This window comes from Heterodontus francisci, chromosome 47 (assembly GCF_036365525.1).
Source record: "Heterodontus francisci isolate sHetFra1 chromosome 47, sHetFra1.hap1, whole genome shotgun sequence".
Taxonomy (NCBI): Eukaryota; Metazoa; Chordata; class Chondrichthyes; order Heterodontiformes; family Heterodontidae; genus Heterodontus; species Heterodontus francisci.
Window position 1 is genome coordinate 3,582,432 of NC_090417.1, and position 15,502 is coordinate 3,597,933.

General features: G+C 44.5%; 1 protein-coding gene across 3 annotated transcripts in view; it reads right to left on the minus strand.

Annotated features, from left to right (window-relative positions):
* Window positions 1-15,502, minus strand: part of LOC137357079 (G protein-coupled receptor kinase 5-like) — a 122,650-nt gene that overhangs the window by 23,181 nt on the left and 83,967 nt on the right. For all 3 annotated transcript variants that reach the window (XM_068023071.1, XM_068023073.1, XM_068023072.1), the window contains 5 exons: window positions 12,323-12,400; window positions 9,270-9,370; window positions 6,934-7,026; window positions 4,727-4,790; window positions 2,963-3,103 (listed from right to left, as the gene is read on the minus strand). In XM_068023071.1, the coding sequence (XP_067879172.1) occupies window positions 2,963-3,103; window positions 4,727-4,790; window positions 6,934-7,026; window positions 9,270-9,370; window positions 12,323-12,400 (477 nt within the window). The remainder of the gene's footprint in view (window positions 1-2,962; window positions 3,104-4,726; window positions 4,791-6,933; window positions 7,027-9,269; window positions 9,371-12,322; window positions 12,401-15,502) is intronic.

Here is a 15,502-nt window from a genome sequence, read left to right on the forward strand (position 1 = left end):
AATTTTAGCAACCATACCTTTGGTCCCTTCATCCAAGTCATTTATATAAATTGTAAATACTTGAGGCCCCAGCACTGATCCCTGTGGCACACCACTCGTTACATCTTGACAATCAGAAAATGACCCATTTATGCCTACTTTCTGTTTCCTGTTGGCTCGCCAATCTTCTATCCATGTTTAACCCATTCATCACACACTTGGGGATGATCAACATGGACAGCACTCCATTCCCGGGAATACCCAGCGACTAACACACTCCAATCTCAGAAATACCCAGCAACTAACACACTCCAATCTCAGAAATACCCAGCAACTAACACACTCCAATCTCAGAAATACCCAGCGACTAACACACTCCAATCTCAGAAATACCCAGCGACTAACACACTCCAATCTCAGAAATACCCAGCAACTAACACACTCCAATCTCAGAAATACCCAGCGACTAACACACTCCAATCTCAGAAATACCCAGCAACTAACACACTCCAATCTCAGAAATACCCAGCAACTAACACACTCCAATCTCAGAAATACCCAGCAACTAACACACTCCAATCTCAGAAATACCCAGCAACTAACACACTCCAATCTCAGAAATACCCAGCAACTAACACACTCCAATCTCAGAAATACCCAGCGACTAACGCACTCCAATCTCAGAAATACCCAGCAACTAACACACTCCAATCTCAGAAATACCCAGCAACTAACACACTCCAATCTCAGAAATACCCAGCAACTAACACACTCCAATCTCAGAAATACCCAGCAACTAACACACTCCAATCTCAGAAATACCCAGCAACTAACACACTCCAATCTCAGAAATACCCAGCAACTAACACACTCCAAACTCAGAAATACCCAGCAACTAACACACTCCAATCTCAGAAATACCCAGCAACTAACACACTCCAATCTCAGAAATACCCAGCAACTAACACACTCCAATCTCAGAAATACCCAGCAACTAACACACTCCAATCTCAGAAATACCCAGCAACTAACACACTCCAATCTCAGAAATACCCAGCAACTAACACACTCCAATCTCAGAAATACCCAGCAACTAACACACTCCAATCTCAGAAATACCCAGCAACTAACACACTCCAATCTCAGAAATACCCAGCAACTAACACACTCCAATCTCAGAAATACCCAGCAACTAACACACTCCAATCTCAGAAATACCCAGCAACTAACACACTCCAATCTCAGAAATACCCAGCAACTAACACACTCCAATCTCAGAAATACCCAGCAACTAACACACTCCAATCTCAGAAATACCCAGCAACTAACGCACTCCAATCTCAGAAATACCCAGCAACTAACGCACTCCAATCTCAGAAATACCCAGCAACTAACACACTCCAATCTCAGAAATACCCAGCAACTAACATACTCCAATCTCAGAAATACCCAGCAACTAACATACTCCAATCTCAGAAATACCCAGCAACTAACATACTCCAATCTCAGAAATACCCAGCGACTAACACACTCCAATCTCAGAAATACCCAGCAACTAACACACTCCAATCTCAGAAATACCCAGCGACTAACGCACTCCAATCTCAGAAATACCCAGCGACTAACATACTCCAATCTCAGAAATACCCAGCAACTAACACACTCCAATCCCGGGAATACCCAGCGACTAACATACTCCAATCTCAGAAATACCCAGCAACTAACACACTCCAATCTCAGAAATACCCAGCAACTAACATACTCCAATCTCAGAAATACCCAGCAACTAACATACTCCAATCTCAGAAATACCCAGCAACTAACACACTCCAATCTCAGAAATACCCAGCAACTAACACACTCCAATCTCAGAAATACCCAGCGACTAACACACTCCAATCTCAGAAATACCCAGCAACTAACACACTCCAATCTCAGAAATACCCAGCAACTAACACACTCCAATCTCAGAAATACCCAGCAACTAACACACTCCAATCTCAGAAATACCCAGCAACTAACACACTCCAATCCCGGGAATACCCAGCGACTAACGCACTCCAAACCCGGGAATACCCAGCGACTAACGCACTCCAATCTCAGAAATACCCAGCAACTAACACACTCCAATCTCAGAAATACCCAGCAACTAACACACTCCAATCTCAGAAATACCCAGCAACTAACACACTCCAATCTCAGAAATACCCAGCAACTAACACACTCCAATCTCAGAAATACCCAGCAACTAACACACTCCAATCTCAGAAATACCCAGCAACTAACACACTCCAATCTCAGAAATACCCAGCAACTAACACACTCCAATCTCAGAAATACCCAGCGACTAACACACTCCAATCTCAGAAATACCCAGCAACTAACACACTCCAATCTCAGAAATACCCAGCATCTAACACACTCCAATCTCAGAAATACCCAGCGACTAACACACTCCAATCTCAGAAATACCCAGCGACTAACACACTCCAATCTCAGAAATACCCAGCGACTAACACACTCCAATCTCAGAAATACCCAGCAACTAACACACTCCAATCTCAGAAATACCCAGCAACTAACATACTCCAATCTCAGAAATACCCAGCAACTAACACACTCCAATCTCAGAAATACCCAGCAACTAACACACTCCAATCTCAGAAATACCCAGCAACTAACACACTCCAATCTCAGAAATACCCAGCGACTAACATACTCCAATCTCAGAAATACCCAGCAACTAACATACTCCAATCTCGGGAATACCCAGCGACTAACGCACTCCAATCCCGGGAATACCCAGAGACTAACACACTCCAATCCCGGGAATATGCAGTGGTTAACACGCTGTAACCTGTGTGGTATTCGCGATTAGTGCACTCTAATTTGTGCAGTACCCATGCAGAAACTCTTATTAGTTATGTGCAAACTTTTTATTTGGTGTTATTTATCAAGAGTAGTTCAATGAGAAAATACTTACTACAAATCTGCTATTTACTTTTTCTAATATTTGTTTCTCATTCAATGCCATAGTCTCTCCTTTCCTTTTTTTGATTCTTTTCTTCTCTAGTTTCTTGCATGCATACATTTTGCCAGTTGCTCTGACTTGACAGGCACAGACCTGAGTAACAGAAGAGTAAAAATACGATCAATTCTGATCATGTCACATATTGAAAGGGAGACATACCAGAACACACCACCAACAAAGAGGTCACCATTATAAACCATTGGTGCATGACAGCTGGAGAAAAAGCTCACTTCAATTCTTCAACTGAGGTTGACACAAGAGGAAACGACTCTTCATTTAAAACACACAATATCAGCTGCATGTTCCCAATGTATAGCACATGGTTTAGAGAAAGATCACACACAGGACCTGCAGTGAGGGCATGCTGTTACACACAATGGACATTTGGTGATTCTGCTGAAGGGTTAGAACACAAGGTAAAAATTAAGCAGTTCGGAATAAAAAGGACAGGTTGTGTAACATCACTTCACACTGAGCAGTGGACTGAATGATCAGGGACTGTCTCCAAAGTGCACAATGGGAAACAGAAAGAAGCATCAAGGGATCGTTGAGAAGTTGATGCTGATCTATTGAATGGACCTGTTGGAACCAAGGTCAACTTGCTTTTAAGAGGGTCTTTCCCCCTGCACATTGGATTCACAGGGAACTCCTTCCCAAACCTGTGCTAGGAGCTGTGCATGCTTGGTGCTGGAGTGAGACACTTCACAGTTGCTCATTTTCACCATCACTTCCTAACTGAATTCTCAGCTGCTGCCGTCCTCAGCTACAGCAGCTTAGACTTGGACATTATTCTGCATTTCCCATGTCCTAACTCTCTGGGCCAAGGGGTGGGGGGGGCGGGGCGGGGGGTGCTCTGCTGGCTGGGACAGCATTTGTCACCCATCCCTAATTGCCCTTGAGAAGGTGGTGGTGAGCTGCCTTCTTGAACAGCTGCAGTCCATGTGGGGTAGGTATACCCTCAGTGTTGTTAGGAAGGGAGTTCCAGGATTTTGACACAGCGCCAGTGAAGGAACGGCAATATAGTTCCAAGTCAGGATGGTGTGTGGCTTGGAAGGGAACTTGCATGTGGTGCCTGCTGCCCCTGTCCTTCTAGTTGGTCACAAGTTAGAAGTCCACACATGGACTTGATGGGCTGAATGGTCTCCTTCTATGTCATAACTGACTCGATGAGATGTTCGGGATGAGGGTTGACTTGGCTGGGTGTGCCTTTGTCTTTTCCAGTGCTACAGTCAATGCCAGGTGGTCCACCGGTTTTAATCTTAATGAACCTCTTTTGTACTGGTTTCAATACAACCGAGCGGCTTGCTAGGCCATGTCAGAGGGCAGTTAAGAGTCAAGCACATTGCTGTGGGTCTGGAGTCAGATGTAGGTCAGACCAGGTAAGGGCATCAGATTGCACATTCGTGAACCTGACAATCCGCTCTGTAGTTTCATGGTCACCATTACTAATATTAGTTTTTTTTTTAAATTCTGGATTTTATTTCATGAATTGAATTTATATTCTTCAGCTGCCGTAGTGGGATTTGAATTCGTATCTTGGGATTAGTCTGGGTCTCTGGATCACCAGGCAAGCAACATCACCACTCTGCTACCATTCCATGGTGCTGGAATTGCATTGCTTCATTCTGCCATTGCTCGCACATGATTTTACTTCAAACTATTGAAAATCCACAGTGCACTGGAGCTCAGCCTCATTCCGTGCTATTCACTACTCACCTCGCCAAAGCCTCCTTTCCCCAATACCCTGTACTGTCTGAAAGTGTCTTTGGTAATGGCCTGCCTGGAGGAAAAAAGGAAAGCAGCAAGAAAATTTAAAAAAAATCCATCGATTTTGTAGCTTTTACACAAATTTCCATTTCCTCTTCAAGCAGAACCCGAGTGAGGATCAGCAGTGGATTTTGGAACTCACTGTGCAACTCACTGAGCGAAGCCCTGGGCTATGTTGCCTTCAAATTGTCTGCTGAAATAGCGTCATTTCCCATGTCCAGAAAGAATGAAAATCACGGCAGATTCAGCAACTAAACTGCAGCTGAAGCGGGACATGGCAAAATTCAGCAACTCCAAGGACGTATTTTTAGAATTCAACACTGGAATCCAATCCATCAGCCTCTGAAGCACTGTGTCCATGCCACACTGCCAGATTTGTTAAGATTGAGAAGCATCAAGGTTACCAGCCCCACCACGCACCCCGATCCCAAATTGTTTGGTGCAGTTGCCTCCAGACTTGGCTTGTGCAGCAGATAACGCTGGAGTTCCTGTGTCTGTGAATTGGAATTTGGAAGAGCACCCATCACAAGGCTGTGTGCCTACCACTCTCACACCACACTCCCAATAACCTTAACAAAACTTCTTCCGCAACAGTCTAACCTCCGTCCCCACACCCACACCCCACCCCCGACTGCCTTCAAGCCTGCTTTTCACGGCTTGAGTTAATTGGGATCTAATCATTCCTTTCTCAGCATGGCATCCACTAAACAAAGGGGAGGATCAACATCCTGATTCTGGCAAGTTGTGCCTTGCACTGTCAGCCTGCCGGGAACCAGCAGAGAAATGCTGACACAAGGCAAATGGGTTAACTTGGATCTTTCAGCAGAAACTTCATTTGTCCCACTATAAATTTCTCCCTGAACACAATCCTCAGGCTGAATGAGAGGGCAAGTTGCTGATTTATGTTTGTCAGGCGAATTTCCTCTCCCTGTTGGTCACAGAACAAGTGTCTTGGTCCAACACCTCTGCTCTGCAGCTTAAAATCTAATACCAGATAACCTCCCAGCGAGAATGTTGGTGCTAGAAACATCGAAAAAAAATAGCAGCAGGAATAGGCCATTTGGCCCTTCGAGCCTGCATTGCCATTCAATATGATCACGGCTGATCAGCCAAAATCAGTACCCTGTTCCCCCCTTCTCCCCATATCCCTTTAGCCCTAAGAACTATATCTAACTCTTTAATGATTTGGCCTCAACTGCTTCCTGTGGTAGAGAATTCCACAGGTTCACCACTCTCCGGGTGAAGAAATCTCTCCTCATCTCAGTCCTAAATGGCTTAGCCCTTATCCTTCGACTGTGACTCCCGGTCCTGGACTCCCCTGCCATCGGGAACATCCTTCCTGCATCTAGTCTGTCCAGTCCTGTTAGAATTTTGTAGGTTTCTATGAAATCCTCTCTTATTCTCCGAAACTCTAGCAAATACAAGCCTAATCGACTCAATCTCTCTTCATACTTCAGTCCTGCCATCCCAGGAATCAGTTTGGTGAACCTTCGCTGCACTCCCTCCATAGCAAGAACATCCTTCCTCAGATAAGATCAAAACTGCACACAATATTCCAGATGTGGTCTCACCAAGGACTTGTATTTTTTTTTTAAATTCATGCATGGAATATGAGCGTTGCTGGCCAGGCCAGCATTTATTGCCCATCCCTAATTGACCTTGAGAAGGTGGTGGTGAGCTGCCATCTTGAACCGCTGCAGTCCATGTGGGGCAGGTACACCCATAGTGCTGTTAGGAAGCGAGTTCCAGGATTTTGATCCAGTGACAGTGAAGGAATGGTGATATAGTTCCAAGTCAAGATGGTGAGAGACTTGGAGGGGAACTTGCAGGTGGTGGTGTTCCCATGCATCTGCTGCTCTTGTCCTTCTAGGTCGTGGGTTTGGAAGGTGCTGTGGAAGGAGCCTTGGCAAGTTGCTGCAGTGCATCTTGTAAATGGTACACACTGCTGCTACTGTGCATCGGTGGTGGAGGGAGTGAATGTTTAATGTCGTGGATGGGGTGCCAATCAACAACGTAATAAGGTGGTTTAATCCTCTCGTCCCAGAAATGATAAAATTAGAACAAACTACCAGCCCTTCACAAATGAGGTGGCTGATCCAATGAGATGGAACAGACTACCAGAAATTTCTTGTAACTCCACCTTCAACTATGCTCACCTTTCCAACCACTTCCACTGCAGAAAACGATCAAAATACATACTTTCTTGGTATTCCGTAAACGGTGCTCCACTGAGGTACTGATGAGGAGCCCTGTTCCAAACAAAACAATCAACATTTAGTCAATGACAAAGCCAGCAAAGACAGTTCATTCAATGTGATCTTGAAGTAGAATATAAGAAATAGGAGCAAGAGTACATCATGTGGGCCCCTTCAGCCTGCTCCACCATTCATCATCATGTCTGATCTTCTGCCTCCACTCCACGTTCCTGCCCGCTTTCCATTTCCCTCAATTCCCTGAGAGACCAAAAATCTCTCTATCTCAGTCTTAAATATATTCAATGATGGAGCATCCACAACCCTCTGGGGTAGAAAATTCCAAAGATTCACAACCCTTTGAATGAAGAAATTTTTCCTCATCTCAGTCTGAAATGATCGGCCCCTTATCCTGAGACTGTGTCCCCATGCTTTAGATTCCCCAGCCAGGGGAAACAACCTCAGTGTCTATCTACCCTGTCCAGCCCCTTCAGAATCTGTATGTTTCAATGAGATCACCTCTCATTCTTCTAAACCCCAGAGAGTATAGGCCCAATTTACTCAGCCTCTCATCAGAAGACAACCTTCTCTCATCCCAGGAACCAATCTAGTGAACCTTTGCTGTGCCAGCTCCAAGGCAAGTATATCCTACCTCAGATATGGAAACTAAAACTCCATACAGTATTCCAGGGGTGGTCTCACCAAAGCCCTGTTCAGCTGTAGCAAGACTTCTTTATCCTTGGACTCCAATCTTGCAATATAGGCCAACATGTCATTTGCCTTCTGAATTGCTTGTTGTACCTGCATGCTAACTTTGTGTTCCTTTTATGAGTACATCTAAGACTCACTGAACATTTAGAAGTTGCTTGACTTTTCAGCAAGATTCTGCTTTTCTGCTAATTCCCAACGTGAGAGCGCTGTCTTTGGGATCGCGGTTCCTGCTTGCTCTGTGAAGATCACAACAGACTAACTGGTCATTCATCTTGTGGGGTTTTGCTGTGTACCATTCGTTATTGTATTTACTTGCTAAATAGCAATGACCACTTCAAAAGTGACTCAGAGGTGTGAGAGGTGGGACATCCGAAGAATATTCAAGGCTCTATACAAACACAAGATTTTCTGTACAGTCAAAATAAAACTGCTAAATACATGCAGACAAGAAGTGGAAATGATACTTTGGGATATTCCATGTGGTGCAAATCTTTTATTATAATTTCTGCGCACTTCACAAAGCAAGAAGTGGTGGTATTTTGAACTGAATTAGTGGTAAATGACAGTAATTCTGCCTGTGACTAACGCAACTTCACAGAGGGGGAGCAAACACTCTGCAAACACTATTTTGGTAACTGAAATAATTCATCAGACGACATGCTTCCCAGGAAATGTCCTTGGAAAAGCCTGATATTCTACTTAGCATGAAATTCGGAAGTTAGGGCAAGTGTCACAATGAACTTTTTCACCACTGGGTTCAAATGAGCAATTAACAAGGACTGAAGACGACAACAAAAGGCAAATTTTGCTCCTCGGTGATAAAAGCAGTTAGCAGTTCATTGCCTTCCCTATATGAAGTCAGGAACAGGTGTACTGTGCACATTAGGACGTGTCCTTTCACCTTGCAGGTCTAGTTTTGGATTACAGCCCAAAGCTGAGGGATCAAAGTCTCTTTGCTCATAGCTGGAAAGCTCCATGTATACGGAGTTTGACAAAAATCCAATATCTGCAGCCACAATCCCAAAACACAAAACTATGGGACACTAACTTGTCAGTCGCACTGAGGCACTGCAGGGATTGTTGGCCTGGGCTGTGCCACGGCACAATTTACACTCACCTGAAGGGCAGTCGGAGCCTTGGTTTAACATCTCATTCGAAAGACAGCACCTCCGACAGTGCAGCACTCCCCCAACTCTGCACTGAACTGTCATCCTTGATTATATGCTCAAATCTCTGAACCCATAACCTTCCAACCTACTGAGTTAAGGCTGACACCTCTTCAATTCTACACTTAGAATGTGATGTAATCTAACCTAATACACCACGTGACATCCCAGACCAGCCAGCATTGGGCCCATTAGTGCTAATTTGGTGCTGTGACAATGAATAACAGAGATAAAAGCATTGTTTTTTTAAACAAAATGCACTACTGTAAAACGCAAATCAAAAGTCAAAGGAGAATAAACATTCAACATGCAAAGTGTTTGATGCTGCATCGTCACCCAAAGCAACTCAACAGTATATCACTACCTTTCAATCAGGCCTGCTCCAATGCAGACAGATGGAGTATAAACTCTGACAGTACTCACTTTAAGCAGTCGCTGAAGATGTCTTTGCAAGGGCACTTGTCAAGGCTTTCGATGCACTGTTTGATGTGGGACTCACTAATTTCTGGCATGTATTCTGGAGACTGTGAGGAGTGAAAAGAAAGTGGTTCAAGAGCAAAGTCATCTGACTAAACTACAAGCCATGTGGTTCAATAACATTTCCCAATCTTGTCCTGTTGCAAATATACCACATACTGGCTGTGGGAGGGGATGATGCTGGAAGCAGAGGAGGGAATCCTCTGTTTTTTACCCACATTCATCCACTTAACAGTATGGTGGTGGAGTGGTTACATTACTGGAGGCCTGAACCAATGATTTAAAGACACGAGTTCAAATCCCAGCATGGCAGCTGGGGAGTTTAAATACAATAAATTAAATCAGCAAACTCCCACAAACAGCAATGTGATAATCACTAGATAATCTGTTCTTTGTGATGTTGATTTGAGTGATAAATATTGGCCAAAACACCAGGGAGAACTCCCATGCTCCTCTTCGAAATAGTGCCATGGGATCCTGAGGGGGCAGACGGGATCTCGGTTTAACGTCTCATCCGAAAGACGGCACCCCTGACAGTGCAGCACTCCCTCAGTAGTGCGTGGGAGCTCTGTTTATACTGTCAATTTAACAAGCTTGGAAATACCTTGGAAACCACCCATTACGCCAGTTGGGATGGGTTCAACACTGACACTTCCCTCCACTTGTTTATAAATGACTTTGCTTTGATGGTTGTGAGGAATTTGATTTGAGCCATCAGTTCGTCTGAGCCAACAGTAGAAAGCTTCCCAGTGCATGCAGGAAATTCATCCCCATCCAGGAAGGAAACGGCCGTCAATTCCCATTTCCGTCAGCACGGTTGCTTGCTGAGTCAGACCAAGTGGAAATCGGGGGCTCCGCTCCACCAGAAAAGTCAGGGTGGCGTCACATTAACAGGTGGGGAAATTTTGGACTGCTTGCGGGCAGGAAAGGAAACTTCAAAGATAATGCAAGAGGCTTCTGCTTTGAAAGTGCTTCTTCCGAAATGGCTTTTCCCCCTTTAATTCTCCAGCAGGATGAAAACTTGGAAAGCTACAGTCAGAGGCCGACAAGCTTTGGGAGAAGCGATCGTTCCCCACTGGCCAGCTTGTATTTCCAATAGAATTAGGTTGCTAATTGAATTTAAATGAGTCTGGAACTTGCTGGAGGCGCAGGTACCGTGTGCTCCAGCTGCTTTTTCATTCTGAGAATGATGTAACCCACAAAGAGGCCATTTGGCCCATCAGCTCTTTGGTAGAACTACCCAATTAATCTTATTCCCCTGCTCTTTCCCCATGGCTCTCTCATTTTTTTCCCCCCTGGAAAGTTACTATTGAATCTGCTTCCACCACCCTTTCAGGCAGCGCATCCCACATCACGACAATTCAACACAAAAAAAATGTTCCTTGGTGTCACCCCTGGTTCTTTTGCCAATCACTTTAAATCTGGGCCCTCTGGTTGGCGGCCCTTCTGCACTGGATACAGTTTCTCTTTATTTACTCTATCAAAACCCTTCATGATTCTGAACCCCTCTATTAAATCTCCTCTTAACCTTCACTGCTCTAAGGAGAACAACTTCAGCTTCTCCACAGAACAGTAATCCCTCATCCCTGGTACCATTCTGGTGAATTTCTGTATCCCCTCCACCGCCTTGACATTCTTCCTAAAGAATGATGCACAGAACTGAACCCAATACTCCAGCTGAGGGCTAAGTAGTATTTCTGGAGTGTTTAGCATAAAATCGCTACTTTTGTACACTATTCTGCTATTTATAAAGCCAACAATCCCGTGTGCATTTTCCATAGTCTTCTCAACTTGTCCCACCACCTTCAAATATTTGTGTTCATGCATCCCCAGGTCTCTGTTTGCACATTCCTTTTAAAGGTGTGCTGTTTTGTTCATACTGTCCCTCTTCATTTCTTCCTACTAAAATGAATAATTTCACACTTCTCTGCATTAAGTTTCATCTGCCACAGGTTGCCCTTTTTATTGGCCTGTTGACATCCAGTCTGTTACTAACCTCTCATTGCTTACTGCATTTCCGAAATTCATATCAAATGCAAACCTTGAAATTTTCCCCTGTAGACATATGTCCACGTCACTGATGAATCAAAAAGAGTAGCGGTCCTAATACTCACATCTGGGGAACACTCAAGTCGAAAAAACACCCATTCATCATTACTCTCGACTTTCTGTCTCTTCACCAATTTGTTAAGCACACTGCCACTGTGGTTCCATGGGCTTTAGTTTTGCTAACAAGTCTATTATGTGGTACTCTGTTAAACATCTTTTGAAAGCCCACGTACACATCAACTGCATTATTCCCATCAAACCTCTCGGTTACTTTATCAAAGAATTGAATCAAGCATTGTCCTCAAAACGAGCATTCAAATCCTAACTATCTTCTCTACATCTGTCTAGATGGCCAAGGGTGGAGACTGACTGCTCCAAATGCAACATTCAAAAGGGGTTTTTTTTTTTTGTTTTTAAGTGTTCGGCATCGGATCATTCTCTGACTTGATTGATTGGCTGCTCGCTGTGGGTGTTACCCAGCACCAGGGACCTGTTGGAAATGGGGCCTTACGAGAAGAGGGATATAAATTTGAACCACCCACCACTCAGCAGCCCAAGCATAACTCCATGTTGCACACAGCAAAAACCTCAGGGCACCAGCAGTAATTGTTGGCAAAGGGACTTTGTGGGCATTTTTGACAGCATTATAAAGACACCCCCAACCTTCAAATGCCCCATTACACAACAGACTATCAGACCGGGGGTCTTCTCCCTCTAAGTAGGGCAAGTGTGGGTGAGGGAGGGACATTGCCCATTCAACCCATTCCAAAAATCCAACTTCACTGATGTTTGCATCTGGGCGATTGCTCCACAATCAACTCCTTCCAGGTCCAGATGGGGGACAATTGGTGGGGAGGGGAAAAATGGAGCGAGGATATTGGATAACTCAGTAATTGCTGTGATTTTTCTGCGGAACGCTTGCAAATAAATGGTGATAATATGCCCCGTACCTCCAAAGTGAGAAATCTCCGAACGACCTCATCAGCTTTCTCCCTCCTCTTCTCGTCAGGAGCCACCTCATAATCGGCCTAGGGTAGGACAAAGAACAGAGTTTTTTTGCCAGAGTTAACAGTTGTACTGAGTTTAGAAGAGTCTCTCATCATTCACAATGCTGCACCGACTATCGACCCCACAAGTCTGGTTAAAAAGTAGCTCAAACACTGCCCAGATCCTAAGGGACAGAACGATCATTGATAAAAAGGAAGGGAGGATGGAGAAAATTAATTTTAGGAAAAAACCCTCCGGCACAATTGAATTGACTGCTCCAAACAACCACCGACGACAAACATGAAGCTGCACCTTGTTGTACACCAATCTGTAATTTTACATTAAGCCAGTGGCACTTATGGAGGGAGCAGTTGACCTTTTGAAGGGACTCATGGAATTAGGTTTAAAACAGTTCATCAAGATGCAGAAACTGATGGAAGCTGCAGATCCAGATAGGGATGGTTTTCATTTTCTCCAATAGTTCAATCTCAATAGTTTAAACTCACAGCTAGTTCTGCACCAATAACACAGCAACAATAAACCATTTGGGTCCAAACCATAAGGCCTAATTTGGAAAGTTAATCTCAACCAACATTACCATTTTGGAAAGCACAGGGCCCAAAACCCAAGGAGCTTTTACATGAAAACAGTGCTGACGAATTTTGGCCAAGTCCCATGTAATTGATGGAAGGTCGCAGTGTCCCTCTATCTGTGGCCTCAGTCCTTGGCTTTCTGAAGGAACTTTCTGTGTCATGATGTTAACTTTGTGCTGTCACTCAGTTGGTGGTGATCGAGTGGGTCGCTGCTCTCTGCCTGGGTGCTGATACTTCTCTGCTTCTCTTTCAATTACGGGACCTGTCATATAGCATGGCTTTGAAAACAGACTTGCATTTCGATACCGCCTTTCAGGACCTCAGCATGTTCTGAAGCACTTCAATACCAATGAAGGAATTTTGAAGCAGAGTCACTGTTGTAATGTAGGAAATGCAGCAGCCAAATTGTGCACAGCAAGCTCCCACAACAGCAATGTGATAATGAGCACATCATCTGTTTTAGATGTTGTTTGAGGGATAAACATTGGTCAGATCACCAGGCAGAACTCCTCGACTCTTTTGGAAATAGTGCCGGGGGATCTTTTACATCCACCTGGGATGATGTAACCTCTGGTGGGAGGTGGCACTGCACTGGGACTATCAGCCTCATTATGTACTCAAGTCTCTGGAGTGGGACTTGAACCAACCTTCTATCTCAGCGTCAAGAGTTTGACCAAGGAGCCTCTGCTGACATCTTTAATATAGCACAGCTTTGAGAGCAATGTGATCAGAGACCGGGCAGTAAGTCACTCAACAGCGGAGGGAAAAAAATAATTGGTTTCGGGGACATTCGACCCATTGAAAATGCACAAGAGATATTTTTGGACATGTGACATATTGCAGATACGCCCATTCCCAGTCCACCAGACCTGTAAACTGTTACACAGTGAGGTCCTCAATTCAAAATTGCTTCATTCAAACAGTGTGTTAATTTGAAATGAAATCTTGCAACAATAAAGGAGCTTCATATTTTTAATCAAACGGCTGAACAATCCCATTATCTCTGAGCCAAGACCAACTTTGAATTAACAGGAGTGGATGGTACAGACTGGAGGATGTACAACGGTCTTGCACACTTTATGAATGCAATGTGTGCTGGTTTATAATACCAGGAATATTACAGACACATGATGCACAAGATATTATTCTGCTAAGCTTAACTGGTGTGAACACCAGGATGTCCAAGCCTGTGGGTTACCCTGGAGTACATCATGGAGCTCTGGGGGCCACTTAGGAATGTTTTACCATGCTCCTCATGAACGTGCACCCCACCTCAACTTACTTACACCACCAGATCTTGGTGTTCTGATCTGGGCTCAAGTATTCAGCGATATAAACAACACTTCCAAAACCTCCAGCCTCTCAAAATTCAACCAGGACAACTGAGTGAAACAAAAACACTAACCTGGCTCAGACACTGCATGCATCACAATTTGGATACCTCTGCTTTAAGGACACAAAGTGTAAACCATCCCGAGGCCAATTAGTTGGTACTCGCGGTTTCCAAAACAGTTTTCTCTGAAATGACAGGCTTTCCTTGTTGTTTAATAAATGCACTGAATGTGACATCTGATGTGAGAGTGACTGCCCTCCAATTTTTATAAACAGATGAGCAGACAAGTGCTCAAACAAGGGTAATGGCAAGCTGCCAGAGGTGCTGTTTTATAATACCTGATACATAACATATCAGCAGGACCATTCAGTGGGAGGAAGCCTTCCGACCTACCCCCTACACACCCCCCCCCGCATGAACTAATATTATAGGAACAAACGTCAACAGTAATTCTGAGGTCAAACCATGTGATTATCAAGTTTCGGTGGAAATTGCAAACCAGCACGACTCTTGCAGTTGCTTCCCTTTCTGCTGAATTGGATCTCGCCTTGTTTTCAAAGGTTGCAAAGGAAGATGCTTTAGTTGATAGGCAAGAGGCATGTAGCATTCCTGGACCAATGGAGGAGTGGGGTGGTGAGGGGGGGGGGGTGGGTATGGGTGGGGGTGTTGGGGTCAGGGGCTGGATGGAGAAAGTGGTGGTGTCCTTGTTGGGATGGTACCCCACCAGACTGTGAGGAGACAAGTGCACTCATGCCGCATGAATATTTGACCAGGGGGTTCTTGAAGTGGGATTCAGTGATAGGTCAAAGCTTTTCGGAAGGCTTCATCCCACTGAACTGGAGAAGCTGCCTCATTTATTTGAAGCACCTCGTGCTCATCATGTAGTCATTAGAGCAGAAGAGCAGAGGCATTGGACAGCATATAAATGGAGAGGAATAACACAGAGATGGGGTTCACACTTTTCTCCCGAAACCCTTGAACTGTGCTGGCAGATCTAAAACAAACCCAAGACGCTGAACATGTTCAGTATGAGCACCAGTTGAGCATGCCAGCACCAATACAATGCTCCAGAATACATTGCAAATCACAAAGCGACAAGCTGTATCAATGCTGCTTTTATATAGGAAGAGGAGGAGGCCCTTCAGCCCCTCGAGCCTGTTCCACCATTCAGTTAGCTTCAGGTTAATCTGAAACTCAACTTCATGTATTGGATTTTG